The sequence below is a fragment of the Anser cygnoides genome, chromosome 2 (assembly GCF_040182565.1).
Source record: "Anser cygnoides isolate HZ-2024a breed goose chromosome 2, Taihu_goose_T2T_genome, whole genome shotgun sequence".
Classification (NCBI taxonomy): domain Eukaryota; kingdom Metazoa; phylum Chordata; class Aves; order Anseriformes; family Anatidae; genus Anser; species Anser cygnoides.
In genome coordinates this window covers 26379971-26395551 of record NC_089874.1, presented here as the reverse complement: position 1 = coordinate 26395551, position 15581 = coordinate 26379971, and the positions used below count along the sequence as shown (strand labels likewise).

Here is a 15581-nt window from a genome sequence, read left to right as displayed (position 1 = left end):
CCTATGATGTTGACAGTTTTATAGCATTTATAGCATGAATAACATCTCAACATGATACAACTTGGAAGGAAAATGGTAATTAATAAGGTGATGACAGTACAGGTGTTTACAAGAATCAGGCCTTTTACTAGCATCAAGATTGTTGTTGGAAAGCTATCAGCTTTCTCTCTCATTAGTTTAAACATTACCGTCACAGGATGAGCTAGCTATCTCAGATGGTTGTGGCACAGCTGCACCTGTATGGCTTTGTACACTTTCATAAGGAAATGAATCCAAAAATCATACATAGCAGGGGATTGGAAGGAGGCCTCCTCAAAAGTATAAAGTGCCATGAAACAGAAGAGTACTTCTAGACAGAGGTAAATGAAAGAGTATAATTCTGCTCATAAATGTCTGTGTAGTCACATGAAAAATGTGAATATATTCTGAAAGAAAATCTCAATGGAAAAAAAAAAATCCTTCATCTGGGACAATGAGCTGGCTGACTAAAAACACCAAAGCGTTTTGCATCTTAATGTCAGGCAGAACTTCTACATTGAACAGCCACTCACTACATACGGTTCCCCTTCATGAGCCAGATAGGGTGAAGTCTTCTACACTCATCTTCTATTCCCCTGCTTCTAAAGAGCTCAATAGGTTCAATACATTTCAAGTAAGCCAGATTTTACTCCTCCCTACCAAACCTCAAAAGCATATTATTATTTCTGCGAATACATTTGACTTTCAAGGCTAGAAATACTGAGGAAGTTCCATGAGAAATCAAAATTCTCTATGCACAACAAAAGAAGGAAGGTCATTTCCATGGATAATAGAAGACTTGCTATCTTGTCCTTATTTAAAAGAGCTCCTGTGCTAGCGTATACAGCAAAATGTTTACAAAGCATTCAATATGTCAAAAAATCTACCCTCTCATTTCTAATTGCCCTAAGACATTGCAAGTTTAAGTAATGGGTTAATCAAATTAACTAAATAATACATAAAACCAGGCATGGCTCTAGATGTAGTTCAGTATGTAGTTCTAGTACAGGGACTGTCTTGTATATACAATACTGGAAGCTCTAGAGTGTAACTCTGCAGAAGAAAATGCCCTATTTGCACAGTGATGTCTCTTCTAGGGGTTATTTATCACATATGCATACACCTACCCATAAAATACAGCATCATTATTGCAGAGAACTGTATTTGACAGTATTCCTCCTTCCTGCACTGGAGCATTTTGCTCCCTTTCTGACAGCTTTCCTGTCATCGCTTTCGGGCTGCAACACAGACATCAGATGGCAGTCAGGAATCAGTAGCCCAGAGAGCATATGCAGCCTGTGTAAAACGAGGCAGCGCAGCACAGCCAGGCCTGGGATGGAAGATGGAGCACAGGCTTTAACAGAAGATGGAGCACAGACTTTAACTGGGGTCACGGTGCTGCGGGACAGCGATGGAAGAGGGGCAGCAAGCCCCAGTGCACGCTGCAGCCCGGGGCTTGGATCCCTGACCGTCTCCTCCGGGATGATGGTGCAGCACTGTTTTAAGAAAAAACCACACTGCATTTACACGTAGAATAGATAAACTTTGAAAGGTGTAGGCCTTCGCTGCCGATGCGTTTGCAGCGCTGGCCTGAGGCAAGATGAGCCGGGCTCCACCACACCCAGCCTCAGCCCGTCCCCACCGGCCGCCTCCCCCTAACATGGCGGCGGCGGCCGGGGAGGGGGGGGGCGGCGAGGGGCTCCTCCCGGCGGGGCTGCCGCCCTCCGCCGCCCTGCTCGGGGCCGGCCGGCGCGGAGCGGGGCGGAGCGGGCCGGGGAGAGGCGGGCAGGGGCGGGGAGGGAAGGGGAGGATGCTGCGGCCGCCGCGGGGCGAGGCGAGGCGGCGGCGGCGGGCCGGCGGGCGGAGGATGCGGCGGCGGCGGCAGCAGGCGGCGGCGGAGGAGCGGGGAGCGATGCGGTGCTGCGCGGCGGGGCCCTGGCCCGCCCTGCTGCTGACAGGTCGGTCGCGGCGCCGTGTCACCGCGCCGGGCGGGCGGGGACGCCGCCGGGAGCCGCCGGCCTGCCCCGCCGTGGCCCCTTCTCTCCCCCTCGGGAGGCGGCGGAGGGTCGGAGCGGGGCCCCAGCCGCCTCCCGGCGCGGCGCAGGGGCGCGGGGAGGGCGGCACGGCCGCCTCGGTGCTCCCGGGGCGCCGGGGGTGAGGCCGGGCCCGGAGCCCCCGGAGCGGGGCCGCCGCCTCCCCGCCGTGCCTGCAGCGGCCGGCCGGGCGCTGGGCCAGCCCATCCTTCGCGTGCCACCCCGCCCGTCAAAACTATTTACCAGCTTGAGCGCTTAATCCTGCCGTGTCGGAATTCAGGCTGCAGAGAAAGCCTGAATTCCGCTCCCTGATGGGTATAAACCGTAGCTATCAGGTCGTACTCGGGTTTCGCACCTCCAGGGTTCTTCAGAGTGAAGTACTTCACCGGTAGCCCAGCCACAAGCGCTGCGCTGAGGCTTTTGCCACCCAAAGAGCAAGTTGACAGCGATATTTCTCTAAGTTATTTTGTGGTCTGAGGGATCAAGGGTATGCCATCTGGAAACTAACAATCTGTTCAGTATCTTTCTGAGTAACACGTAAATATACCTTGATGTGTATGACAGAACTTGTCATTGGGCACTGACAGCAGAAGTGACATGAGGTGTTGGATATATTAAAGGTGCAATTAACGCCTAAGCATTAACTTGTTCAATGTAAGGATGAAACTGAATTTGTTGGATACAAGACATTACAGGATACTGCAAGATACCGCTTTGTCCTAATGTGGAAATCCTTCCTGCCTCCCTCTCCCAAGACTGGCACGGCAGCCAAGGGAAAACTAGGACAGTCCTAGGATAAGCTTTCATTATCAATGAAGATATTAAATCTAAAAAAGCTCAACTAAAATGAGTTTCTGGAGGCTGAGCTGTGAGCTTAATCCACAAGTTCCTCCCAGGCTCCACAGTAAAGGAAGAAGTTTTAAGTTTTTTTTGTTAACTTTTCCTCTTCAGACCTTTTTAAGCTTGTCTCAAGTTGGATTTCATTAGTTCCAACAGCACAATAAATGGCTTGAGACCAATATAAAAAAGGAAGCGTGAACAGTATTAAGTTCTTGTGAGTGATATCTGCATAACATTTATTCTTCATCAGGGTGGAATTTTGTAGTATGTCCCTGGTCTCAATTCAGGTACAACACAGGACAGCTCATATAATTTGAATGATGTAAGCTGCCCCGGGGGCTCACTTGAGCTTTTTTTCCCCCCTTTAAGCAAACAAACAGAATTGTATTCATGATAGCTCTTGAGTGCAACTCTTGGGCTGAACCCGTCCATATTCCAGCTTTCCCAGTGCCTGACATCTCAGCTATGACCATGTCGGAGAACTTCCATCCTGGATCGCTGGTCCTAAGCAAAGCTACAGCCTCCCATAAAAATAATGTCTTTTGAATTCTGTCTTTAAGTAGACTCTATAGTACTGAAGCATTATTTAGCCAGGCAAAAACAAACAGCTTACAGAGAAAACAGAATATGGTAAGAACCACAAGATCAGTGAATAGATTTGAGTTCTGTTCTACTAACAGAGATTAATTTTTCCTGTTTCTGTTACAACAACTTGACTACAGAAGAAACTTACCTTATGCTTTTTGTATGTGTTAAAGATATACGAAATATATACATAGAGTTTTTTTGAAGGAGGCTGTTTGCTGCCAGAAGTCCAGAATGTTGTTCTCTCTTTTTCCCACAGCTAAAATGTTAACTCAAAATTTAGGGAGTTCAAGAGACTTAAGAGGTTAAAGAGTGTAAGAGTGATTTCAGAAGTCCTGCATTTGATCCCAGGGAGCTAGTATTGTACTCAGAGTGGAGGACCTGGCTCTCAAACAGTAGTTGATGATCATCTTCTCCAGTGCTAGGAAAAAATGGGTCTTGCCATTGTTGTTGGAATGATATTTAAGGTTAAGCTTTTCTAATACGAATGAGATTGTCAATTCTGTTACTGTGAAGCTAAAGTACAAGAATAGCTGTCATTAGATGGTATGGTTTCATCACTGAAAAAACAATGCTGTATGACATTGCTGTGTTAGTGAAGAAGTAACTCAAGGCTGGTAACTGTTTAATTGTAAAACCTAATAATACTAGCTTTGTTATCTGTATATCTGTGAAAAAAATTAAATAACGACTAGTTAAAACCAGGCAATTTTCCATGTCCATCAGTTCACGATCGTAGTGAGATTTGACATTTCCCTTCCAACTAAGTAGTGGAGACTCTTGCTAAGTGTTGTTACAATTGCAGCACAACCAGCCAAAACGTCTTTTCAATGTAGATTACTTTTAGTGGTGGCCTAAGCCACCAAGACGGGAAGTTAGAAAGAACTATGTAGTGGTCAGGTGGCAATCTCAGCATCTTGAAATCTGTGGCTTTTCTGAATTTCTTTAACCTTTTGAATCCATTGCAACCTGAGAAAGCAGAAGTAAGCAGAGATACTGTAGTAATTTGTATCAAGAGCAGATAGAAATATAAGAGGAATCCAGGCAATGTTCCTTCTCTGGCTACACCATGGGCTCAGGGCTGAACCCCAGGAATTGTGGCAGTATTGTTTTCCTTGCCTTTGTGGAAAAACTACTGGGATTTGGTTTCTTTGTCAGGTCAGCGGTAGGAGGGAGAATGGTGGTGGCTAAATGTTGCTATTAATAAAGCATGAGGGTTTCATTCTTCCAGTGTGTAATTTGCAGCATTCCCAAGAATGCAACTGCTGAAGTTTCACAGTGAGACTGACAAAGTGCCTCATCCGGTTGCTTTTCTTGAATGATCTCAGAGAAATGCTCGGATGTTACAGTCGTAAATGGATGGAACAGAAACAGGTAGATAACCATTACCCACCGAGCACAGATGAATAATTGTAGAGCTCAGAAACATTTCCGGGTTTGTGGAGATAGAGGTATGGGAGAGAGGGGCGATGCAGGGTTTTGAGAGGTGGAGCTGTGTGCTGCGTTCGTAGTGGAAGAGGCTGATTCGTGATCCTAGTTTGAGGACGCAATAGGGAGGATAGGCAGTGGTGCAGAATCCCTGGGTGGACGTTAGAGCAGTACAGGAGTGGCAAGGTGAAGTTGGTCTGTGACGCTCAGGTCCTTTTGGACTGTGAGGTGAACAGAACTTATTGGGGGTATCTTCTCTGTTTAGTGTTCTGCTGTTAAGTATTAATAATTGAAACCTTTTCATAAGATCTATGCAAATAAAATTAACGAAAAAGGGCCCTGTAGATGTACTGTCCTGAGCATGTTCAAGTCCCAGACACAGAGCTGGGAGCTGGTCCTCTTGCACGCTCTGGCAACTGAGGCAACGTGTAACAAATTAAAGAGCCTGACACCATTAACATTTTTTTTTTCAGTGTGAGTACGAAGGTGATCACATTCTCTTTAAAATTTATCTTTGGTAAAAATGAGTAGTCTGAACTCCTGTGCTCTTCAGTGTAAGGCCTCTTTTGTCATCCTCTAATCATATTCACAGATACTCCCTGAGCTTTCTTCATGTTGTCACTATGCTTCTTGATGGCTCTTTTTAAGTACTAGACACAGCATTTGAACAGTGATCATATCTGTCTCACACACAAAAATAAAATCTCCCTGCTACTCCTTGATGTACTTGTTTATGTATTAGCTGTTCTAACCAGTGTTCTACTGAAAGCTTCTGTTCAACCAGTTATTATCTGCCACATCTTTGTAGTTTCTTTTATCAAAGTTCCGGATCCCTGAATTGCGTGCTCTGTAATGTAAGTACGGCATGCATTCTTTGTTCCCGGGTATGTATTTACATTTTACTCCATTGAAGTACACATCGGTGATCACCTTAAGCTAACCAAACAACTCACTGTACTGTGTTAGTGGCTTGTCGCTTACATTATTTATTAATCTCCCAGCCTTTGGCTTAACCTGCAGATTTTATGAATATATGTTATATATCCTGGTCATTTTATATATATTAAAATATTCCAGTAGCATAAAGCCAATGCTTTGTGAGACATACTGGAAATCTGATGAAACCAATTAACTATCCAGGAGCCCTGAACTATTGTTTGAGATTGCTTTTCCTGTGGTGAAAGCTACTGAATGGGCAGCGTGTTCCTGAATTGCTCCATTTCACACCTTTCATTTAAAATCAAATAGATGGTGATGTATATACTTATATGAAAACATCACACTGTAAACCGTGGCATCTGAATAACAGACGCGTTGGATGCTTTTCCAGCTCCCCTGTGAACTGCAGCGAAGGGTAGAGGGGTGGACAGGTAACCTCCTTAATCCCCACAGCTAGACCTAGCACAACTTGTGCGCCCAGAGCAAGGACACTTACTGATCGTTTATTTTTCAATATAAAAAAAAAAAAGTATTTTAAAAATGCATCTTTGAACTTTTTTTTTTCATATATTCAATTTAAATATGCTAGATTCATTTTGCATCTGGTTTCTCAAAGTGCCAGGTGATGTGCTGTATGTCTGTGGGTAACACTGTCAGTATGTCAGGCAAACTCATCAAAAAGCATCAGTTTGAAAAGATGCATGAAGCCCTTGTCGATCGTGATAGGTATAATACTCTTCAACATTTAATCCTTCATTAACCAAATCTTGTGTTAATTGCTTTGCCTGGGATTGGTTTCTGTCTGAAAAGGTTCTAATTGCCTGGATCATGCATCTGAAATACCGCAACAACTTTATTTTACCTTTCTGGAATTCTTTGCATATTCCTAGCGTTACCAAAAATGTACACTAAAGGTCATGAACAGCACTACGTGGGGTAACCTCTAGGACACTATTATATTAAGGCTTTCAGGGTAGGCAGATCATTTCAGCAGGGAAGAAGTTGTCCTTCATGCGAGACAGATGGAGAGCACTGCATGGCAATAATACCTTTTTGCTAAACCAGATCCTTGCTATGTACTGCATATCTAAAGAAAGTTAACAAATGTATAATTGAGAAATGTTACTGTACTGGTAGGGTAATTTCAGTACGTAGTTGTTTTTTTGTTGTTGCTGTTACAGTTTATCCTCAATTAAATTGTAGGTGTTTTGGGTAAATTGTCATGAATTAGTGTCTCAGCCACATGCATAGATCCGTGTTTGTGTATCTTTCCTGCTTAAGCCTGATCTGTGGGGCCTCCCAAATTCTGTGTGGAAAATGTGGTATCAGTAGGGTGACAGCTGACCAGTGCAGCCGTGTCAGCAGAAGTCTCCACAAATGTTTAAGTTTCTAGTATAAAGGCTCCGTGCATATTTTGAATGCATGTTTGTCAACAAAGACGTATCTGAGGGAAAATACCGCTACTTGTTTGTTTCTGATACTGCTGTTTTCCTAAGCAAGTTAAGATGTTAGCCTGATAGCATCTTCTCGCTGGAGTTTGACGTGAGTTTGTACTCCCAAGCTATTTCAAAAGAAAACCTATTTATTATGTCCACTCTCCCCTTCCTAGCACCTTACCGCAGTTCCTTCTATCGGTGCTTTCCGTTGGCGTGTAACCTACAAACAGCTGGTATATCCTTCATCGCAGAGGAAAGGAACAAAAGGACAAAAAGTGGGAGGTGAAGAGGGAGCTTTCTCAGGCAGTTCTGCCGCTGCCGAAACGGAGGCTGTTTGGCAGCTCAACAGCTGCTTTCAGAGTCTCCTGCGTGCTTTGCTCCTCACCATGTGTAAACCTTCTTGTGCCTTCAGCTGTGCTGATGGGACCGTTTCAGGCAGTGCTCTGGCTGAATGGGATGAAGGTAACTAATTTTAAGCAGTTCTTTTCTCAGAACTGATTATTGGTTATGCTGCAAGGCAAGGTGTTTGGCACCAGTTGCCAGCATCTTCATATAAGCAAAGCCGTGCTCTAGGTTATATTACTTCCCCTACTTTGGCCACAATATATTACACCAGCAGAAGTAACTTCAGGTATGTCTTTGCCTGTATATGAGGTTTTACCAGTGCAAATATGTTTATCAGAGAATGTGCTTCATCATATTTCTTACCAGTATAATTATGTCAGCAACAGCGGCTACAGGCGCTTAAGCATTTAGTGCAAATTTAGCTTATTTGGACAATGAATGTCAAAAAGGTCACTATCAGGAGGAATAATATATACTTACGTATTCATATCAAACACCATCGTTTTCTTAAGCTGAGATTCCTAAGCTCTGACTAAATAAAAAACCTGGTTTAGAAGGTATCTGATTCCATCTGATAGTTGGTTTGTGGGAGTCTGTTGATCTGACTAATTTATTTTGCATTTGTTTTATTCTGAAAAGCTTTTTTGTTAAGCTCTGCTGATGGCAATAATGGAACAGTTAACTGGAAGACTAAGCAAGCCAACAGTTATATTATCAGCAGAATAAAGGCTGTTGAGAAGAATGGTGAGTTTAGGTCATCAATTTAAACCCCCATGTTGGTTCAGTCAAATCTGCTTTTAATGTTACTCCTGCTTTTTCAGTCATGTCCTTGTTTTAGGAATAAGGTGCTATTTTAAGGTAAGTAATTTGGAAAATCTTGCATTTCTTCAATCTTTTAAACATTCACAGACCTGTGTGTCTTTGTAAGTTCTCCCCAACTTTTCCTGTTGCAGTTACAGCTTTGCTTGAAATAATGGCTGTGTGTGTACCTAATATTGCATATTTTCTTATTGCTGCTGGTTGCTTGGAAACACCTCTGCAGTTTGCTTAATACAATAACTTTTCTGAAACGATTAAAAAAAAAATCCCTAGATATACATACATTAAAAAAAAATATTTTATTGTAATTTGTAAAAGTGCACCTAGAATATTGTATCTATTGCACACTAGCAGAGAAAAGCCTGTTGGCTTTGCATTGACTGCCCATCCAGGTAGGCAGTCTGGATTGGCCCCCAAATGAAATTATTTCTGGGATTGTCTCCTCTGCTAAAAATCAGTGGAGAAAGAACCCATTGAAATTTCTCGAGAAAATGTCCAGGTGTGGTGTGCGTTGTTTTGTTTTGTTTTCCGTGAGGATGGTCAGCGTAGAGGCTCCAACCAACATGGTGAATCTTCTGAAATTTCTGGGGACGAGGGTCATCTGTATCCGATACGCACACTCTGGCATGTGGCTGGTAACAGCCTCTGGACTGGAGGCTGATACAGTCCTAGCTGAATTCCTGGCTATGCCCATGCACAAGATCTACAAAAAGGACAACTGGGATATTTTCTTTACATGGTTCAAAGAGTGATGCATGTTTTCCAGCCTTCAGTTCCTATTTGATCTATTTTTTTTCCCCAGTCTCCAGAATTTCTATCCTTTCTGTGCAGATAGATCCTGGGATCTTGGAAAGTCCTCCAAGGGACCTGGAAACAAGAAAGATAAACAACAGTGCTGTTGAGGTAGCTGCTGCTGTCTTTTTTTTTTTTTTTCTTTCGGGAACTGTTGTTATCCCATGTAGTGAAAAATTTTAATTTCTCATGGGTAGATTTACAGAAGCCTTTCAGAGTCTCCTTGGAATTTTATCTGCCACGGGGAATTTGCCCAGCCAATACATATTTGACAGTCTGCTGTATTAGGTTAGTATTTAGAAGTTGGTGTATTCAGCTTCAGCCTTAGATCACCTAAAATGATTACACGTTCATCTTCAGTCTCAGGCAACCTTATGAAAATAATTGTGAGTTTTAAAAGCCTCAGAAGGAAATAGCATTTCACTTGTTTCATTACTGAAAAGCACTGACTGCTGCAGAGGACTGAAGACTCATCATTTTCCTTTTGATTTTGAAGGAATTTCGTTGGGGAAAAAGAAGAGAGCTTCCCTGATATGGGGGGCAAGGACTTTCTAGTTCTTACCCTATGGACTCGTGTCATTACAATATATTTGCCATTATAAGACAAAGACAAAATAAGGATGTTTTCCTTTTTTTTTTTTCCTTCTGAGAGGCATTTTTAGACTTTATGCAGATGTAAGACAGTGATCTTGGTGAAATCCTTATGCATATGTTTACCTTAGCAAGAGAGAGTGTCTCATTACGAGGTATTTAGGTGCAGTTAAGTAGTGGTAGCAATAGATTTATTCTAACTGACAAAAGAAATATATGGGTTATATGGGGTTTTCTTTAGTAACAGTTGATCCTATTATCCTTCTTACTTTCTAAAACTATTTTTGTGGAGAATATATACATTACTTTTTCACTGTTCTTCCTGTTTGAAATTGACCTTCATTGTAGAGTCAAAGAATCAGAAATGGAAAAATAGATTTTTTTGAGATATTTGACACATTTTCATCCGGCTACCATATTTTTCTCAGCTTTTCTGCACTGTGAAGAGACCTATTAATGTTATAAATACTTTTTCAGCTTTTCTTGAAATTATTTTACAGGAAATTAAAGTTCCCTTGATCTGTTTACAGCTTATTCACAGAAGGGAGTGCACAAGTTTTTTTGGGTCATTAAATTACTAATTTTAATTTTACAAATCAAATGGCTGTGTTACTGTACTGAATTTACAATAATTGGTTTATTGATTACAAAAAAAATGTATTACACTATTAAAAAATAAATTATATTAAAATTCCAGGGTCCATTTTCATTTTCTCTTTAAGATAAAATTGTTGTGGAGACATTGCTCCATACTGTGTCAAAAGGAACTTCTGAAACTGAAAAAAGCACCAACTCCAATAAGCAGATCATTACACAGATAACCGAGGGACCATGATTATGGCCAACGCTTTTCCAGCAAGATTCATGTAAATTCATAGGAAAATGGTTCGTACCTCAAGCGAGGCATCTAACGCTTTCTCTATCAGTAAGAAGAGCCTGTCATCGATCCTTAGAAAAGTATTACTTATTTACAACCTCTCACTGAGGCGGTCAGTGCTGTTTAGTGGAAATGTTCCTGCTGTGGAATTTGATCAATATTGTATCAAGAGGTTGAGCCTGTTAAATTTGGATCCAGCTCAGAGACTGGAAGGTGTATAACTAAATGTAGAGAGGTCTGCCTTACAGATGTCTGCGTCTCCTCTCGGCTGTAGTCAGCGGAGATCCAGTGAGAGGAGGCAGGAATGTAGGACATGATTCATCTCATTTTACAGGCGAAATCAAATTAATCAACCCCTAGAAGCGTCTGTTTCTCTTCACTGACTATAAAAGGAGCCTGGCGGACTCAGTGGTGGATGTTGTTTCTGTAGGCATCTAAAATTAGGTGAGATGGATTCCACACGGAGTACGTGGTACGAGGGGTGCCATGTCTGTGATTAATGCCTAATTAGCAGGGCTTCTTTTAAGGAGCTCTCTAATAAGGAAGTTGGTGTAACGACAAGTCTGAAGAAACGTTTTACCAGGATTAGAAAATTTAGCTTGATACACATTGCAGATATTTCTTGCTTATTGATCTGAATGTTGAAAATAGCCCTTTCATCTACCAGGAGCTATGCCTTTGTTCCTACGAGTTTGTAACAATGACTCTGAAGTCTCTTGTAGGATCACTCTTCCATCTGACTTCCCCATGCTGGATGGCCTGGAGTCTTTGCTCAGAGATGTGGCTTTGTGTAAAGTCTCTTTCAGTTAGCATGCAAGGCAGGTAGCTGTGTATCTCTCTATCCAGGGCTTATCTTTACCGCTTGTGTTATCTTCATTTAATGCACAAAATTTATCAGCAATGATTGATTCTTGGATATCAGTGACTTGAAAAAAAAATTGAATAATAGTATGGAATAGTGATATTAACTGCAGTCAGTCCTGTTAAGACCCCACGACATATCTCTATTAGATCAGTGTTCTCCATTTATGTTTAAAATTTGAAACTTGTCAGTCAAGTGGGTTCTTATTCATTTAATGTATCATAATGATTTTTGTACTCTGATTCATTAGAATGTGTTTATAATACTGTATCAAAGGTGTTATACCTAAATAGGAGGTATTTTTATGAACTAACTTTGTATTAAAATGGCATATTGTTCTAGAGTAAGTTTCTTTTAGGTTTTTAATTTTCATTCCTGTAAAATATGGATTTATTTTTTTTTATTATTTTTATTTTTTTGTTTGTTTGGAGTCAGTGCCAACTGACTGTCCTATAATTACCCATGTCCTTCAGTTTCAATGCGTGCACAACATATTCAGTGAACACATTTTTAGATGTAGATTATCTGACCATTCTGGTCTAAGAAAATCCAGCTTTAAGAACTCATAAATCCTTAGCTAAAGTGAATTGCTTTGCCCTTTTCTGCCCTGGAACTGAAAAGTCTACCATTTTTGTTTAGAGAGGAATCACTACTATTTATTGCTAAGATTCCACAGTTTTCCTCAAGTTCCTTATTTTTATTGTTAAATATCAAGAAAATATGTTTGTATTGCTTATTTCATGTATTTTTATGTATGTAATATTGCAAATAAAACAACTATAAAAATTGCAGTAGGCTCCCTCATTTTTTTTATTGTAATAAAAATAAATAGGTTGTACTACTTAAATTCTAATGCAGCCCATTTTGTTTATTGCAATACTGGAATGGATCCTGTGGGGGAAAGAGAGGGGTTGCCCTTTGTTCTGTTCTTAAATCTATGCAACCTTTTAAAAACTTATTAACAGGTATCTAATACTTGTTGCTTTCCTTTTCCCGGTTGCGCACATTGCTGTTAAAATGCATGCTGTGTTATCTGGAGCATGTCTCACTTGTGCTTTTCTCTCTTTTATCTTTCCTTCTGCTTTCCAGTGTACACGATTCTGTCTAAGGTGCACTCTGATCGGAATGTATACCCTTCTGCTGGAGTTCTTTTTGTTCATGTTTTGGAGAGAGAGTACTTTAAGGGGGAGTTTCCTCCTTACCCAAAGCCTGGTATGGGATGCTAAGATCTTCCATGTTATGTAAAAAATTAGGAAAAAAAAATCAAATATATTTAATGTACCTTGCAGTGAATCATCTAACATAGTTTTTAGTTTCTACTGAAATACCTTCAAATGTTTTGTTTTGTGATCATCATTTGTGAAAAAATGCATATAACTGTGTTCTGAAAAATGTAGTTAATTTTTCAGAATAAATTACGCATAATATTAATGCATAATAACACACACCGTTTATCTGAGATTAAGAAGTATGCTTTTTTGTGTTTTCCCATGAAATATGAAATGACGGAAGTGTAATAATTATGTTTCTTGAAAGTGACATTTATTTGATCAGTCTTACGGAAATAGCATGTATCAGGCTTGATGAAGGAGCATTTTGCAAGCATATAGCAAACTTGAGACAAAATAGAAGATTAAAATAAATATGAGACTATGTAATGATGTTTTTTTTCCACTAAAAACAAAAGCTCCTTTGGATTCAGCCTTAGTTCTATATTTAGGAACGGTTTAATATTATTAAGCTCTTTGGTTTTAGAGACGGAGCTGTTATTTCCTAAGCATGGTGGTTTGATGTACACCTGAGCTAAAGCCAAAGGATCCATCATTGGCAGGCGAGAATGTGAATAAACAAGCTGGGGGGAGAGGAGAAAGAAGGAACATCCTGCCCCACAACACTGAAAAGGAATCATAAATATATTAATCTGTCCTTTAGTGTATAATATAAATAAATGAATGCTCTTTTCCTATAGAATATGAAAAAATTAGTGCATGTATCGTGCATACATAATCAAAACCTACTGTTTCATTAATAAGCTTTTGAATCAATTTGAGAGTACAACTTTCAAAACTCTCTTCTAAGAAAAAATAAGTTCCTGTTAGTGTTAGTTAAGTTTTGTCATGGATAAAACTGGCTTATTTATTTATTTATTTATTTATTTATTTATTTATTTCCTCCCTGTGAAATGGGTGTTTTTACTTACCCTTGTACCTGGGTCTTCGTTTCCTGTAACAGTGACTGGTAGAGCTATTACCAGGGGTAGAGTGAAGTTTGCCTCTGGCCCTGTTTTTCCACATCTTTGGCACACAGACCTGGAAATTGTGTTAGTTGTGGCTTCTCTTTCACGTCCCCACGGTCCCAGCCTGATTCCAATGCGGCATCAGTCCGATTTCAGATACTGTTGAAATGTCGGTACCAGTAGACATACGTGAACTGACCGTAGGACCAAAGCTTACCGTGCTTGCCATGGTCCTTACAGTCATCTTTGCCTGAAAAGCTGGGCTACTTCCCTGGCGTGGCCTACCTTAAAGAAGGGCAAACCAGAAGGTATCACAGGTGCTTTTCAGCAAGCATATGCGATGGTAGGAATTTTATTACTAGTGCAATAATAGATGACTGTGATGTCCCAAGGGAGCTGTGAGGAAAGTCATGTTACACCTCGGCGCTGGGTTAGTGTGGCCCTTCCTTCAGTTCCGGTCCCTTTAGCCACAGCCGGGTGTGTAAATGCTCACCTGAAAACTAGTCAGCGTTTTGCAACAGCTCTCGGTCTCTTTTTTAGCTGTGCCTCTCAGGAGGAGATGACAGCCTTCTTTTCTTCACTGGGCTCAGTTTCTTCCCTCTGTGCCAGGCTGCCTGTCACACCTTCGTTTGTCACTTGTCCTACAGTTGCTGCTGGTGCCATCTCAAAGCCGAGTTCGAGGAGCGCAGTGCAGAGGTGCGTGCGCGGGTGCAGAACTGATCTGCTCGAGCTCCGTGCCTCCGTTGTAAGGTGCTCCCCCCTCAGCAATGAGGGTCTGCTGGCCCTGAGGCATGTCTGCCTTCATTTGCAGAAGCTAAAATAAACAGAAGTCAAAACCAGCCGTGTGAGAGAGCATCCAGAGGAGCCACAAGAACTGGTGCTGTTGTTTGCTTTCGGAGATTGCATCCGGACCACTGTACATAGCCATCTGTGATCCATTTTGCAGGCATATTTGGTCCCCTTTCTGAATTAATTTATTCTCTAAAAAAAAATAATTTACTGCCAGGCTGTTTGTGCTGAAGATCTGTATGTCTTGACACTAATGCTAATAGAAGCTTTCAAGCATCGGTAGTTACACAGCCACTGTTTACAGTAAGCCTCACCCAGGCCCATTGGGTCTTTGGAATAATTATTATTAAAAAAAAAAAAAAAGGAGAGGAAAAAAAAATAACTAAAAGACACCTTCTGGGGCATTAAAATTTGTGCTTTCATCAGTAGGGAGATCAGATGATTCAGTCCTAGGTGGAACTGAGTTCTAAAAATCAGAGTCACTGAAAAATGAGTCTAGGAGTACAAGTGCATTCATCTCTGCAGTTGGTTACATTTTTCAGATAAGAATGTCTTAATGCTTACAGGTGCTGAGTAAGAATTCACATGTTTCTAACATATTAAAGATGAGCATTTTCTGTTTTGTTTTGTTTTGTTTTTCTCCATGAAAGTGTTTAGAAGACATAACTGGAAATCAGAATAAGTTTTTCTAAAACAAACATCAAAATCCAAGCATATTGCGTGTTCTTGTAAATGTTCTAATACTACTTTTCCAATCTAGGTGAAATAAGCAATGATCCTATAACATTTAATACCAACTTAATGGGTTACCCTGACAGACCTGGATGGCTGCGTTACATACAGAGGACACCCTACAGCGATGGGGTGCTGTACGGTTCACCGACTGTAGAGAACGTGGGCAAACCAACCGTCATTGAGGTACTTGCTTGCAAAAATGCCCCCCAAATTATTTTGGTTTGGAGTATATGTTCAGAATTGTCAGCAGGTATTG

The 15581-nt window shown here is 41.1% G+C and overlaps 1 protein-coding gene across 6 annotated transcripts in view; it reads left to right on the top strand.

Annotated features, from left to right (window-relative positions):
* Positions 1 to 1663: 1663 nt before the first annotated feature.
* Positions 1664 to 15581, top strand: part of SGCE (sarcoglycan epsilon) — a 31047-nt gene continuing 17129 nt past the window's right edge. The window contains exons 1-4 of one of the 6 annotated variants that reach the window (XM_066991740.1): positions 1664 to 1976; positions 8264 to 8368; positions 12655 to 12777; positions 15351 to 15508. In XM_066991740.1, coding sequence (XP_066847841.1) covers positions 1679 to 1976; positions 8264 to 8368; positions 12655 to 12777; positions 15351 to 15508 — 684 coding nt within the window. In that variant the 5' untranslated portion in view covers positions 1664 to 1678. The remainder of the gene's footprint in view (positions 1977 to 8263; positions 8369 to 12654; positions 12778 to 15350; positions 15509 to 15581) is intronic. The other 5 variants (XM_066991736.1, XM_066991737.1, XM_066991735.1 and 2 more) reach the window with 5 other exon arrangements.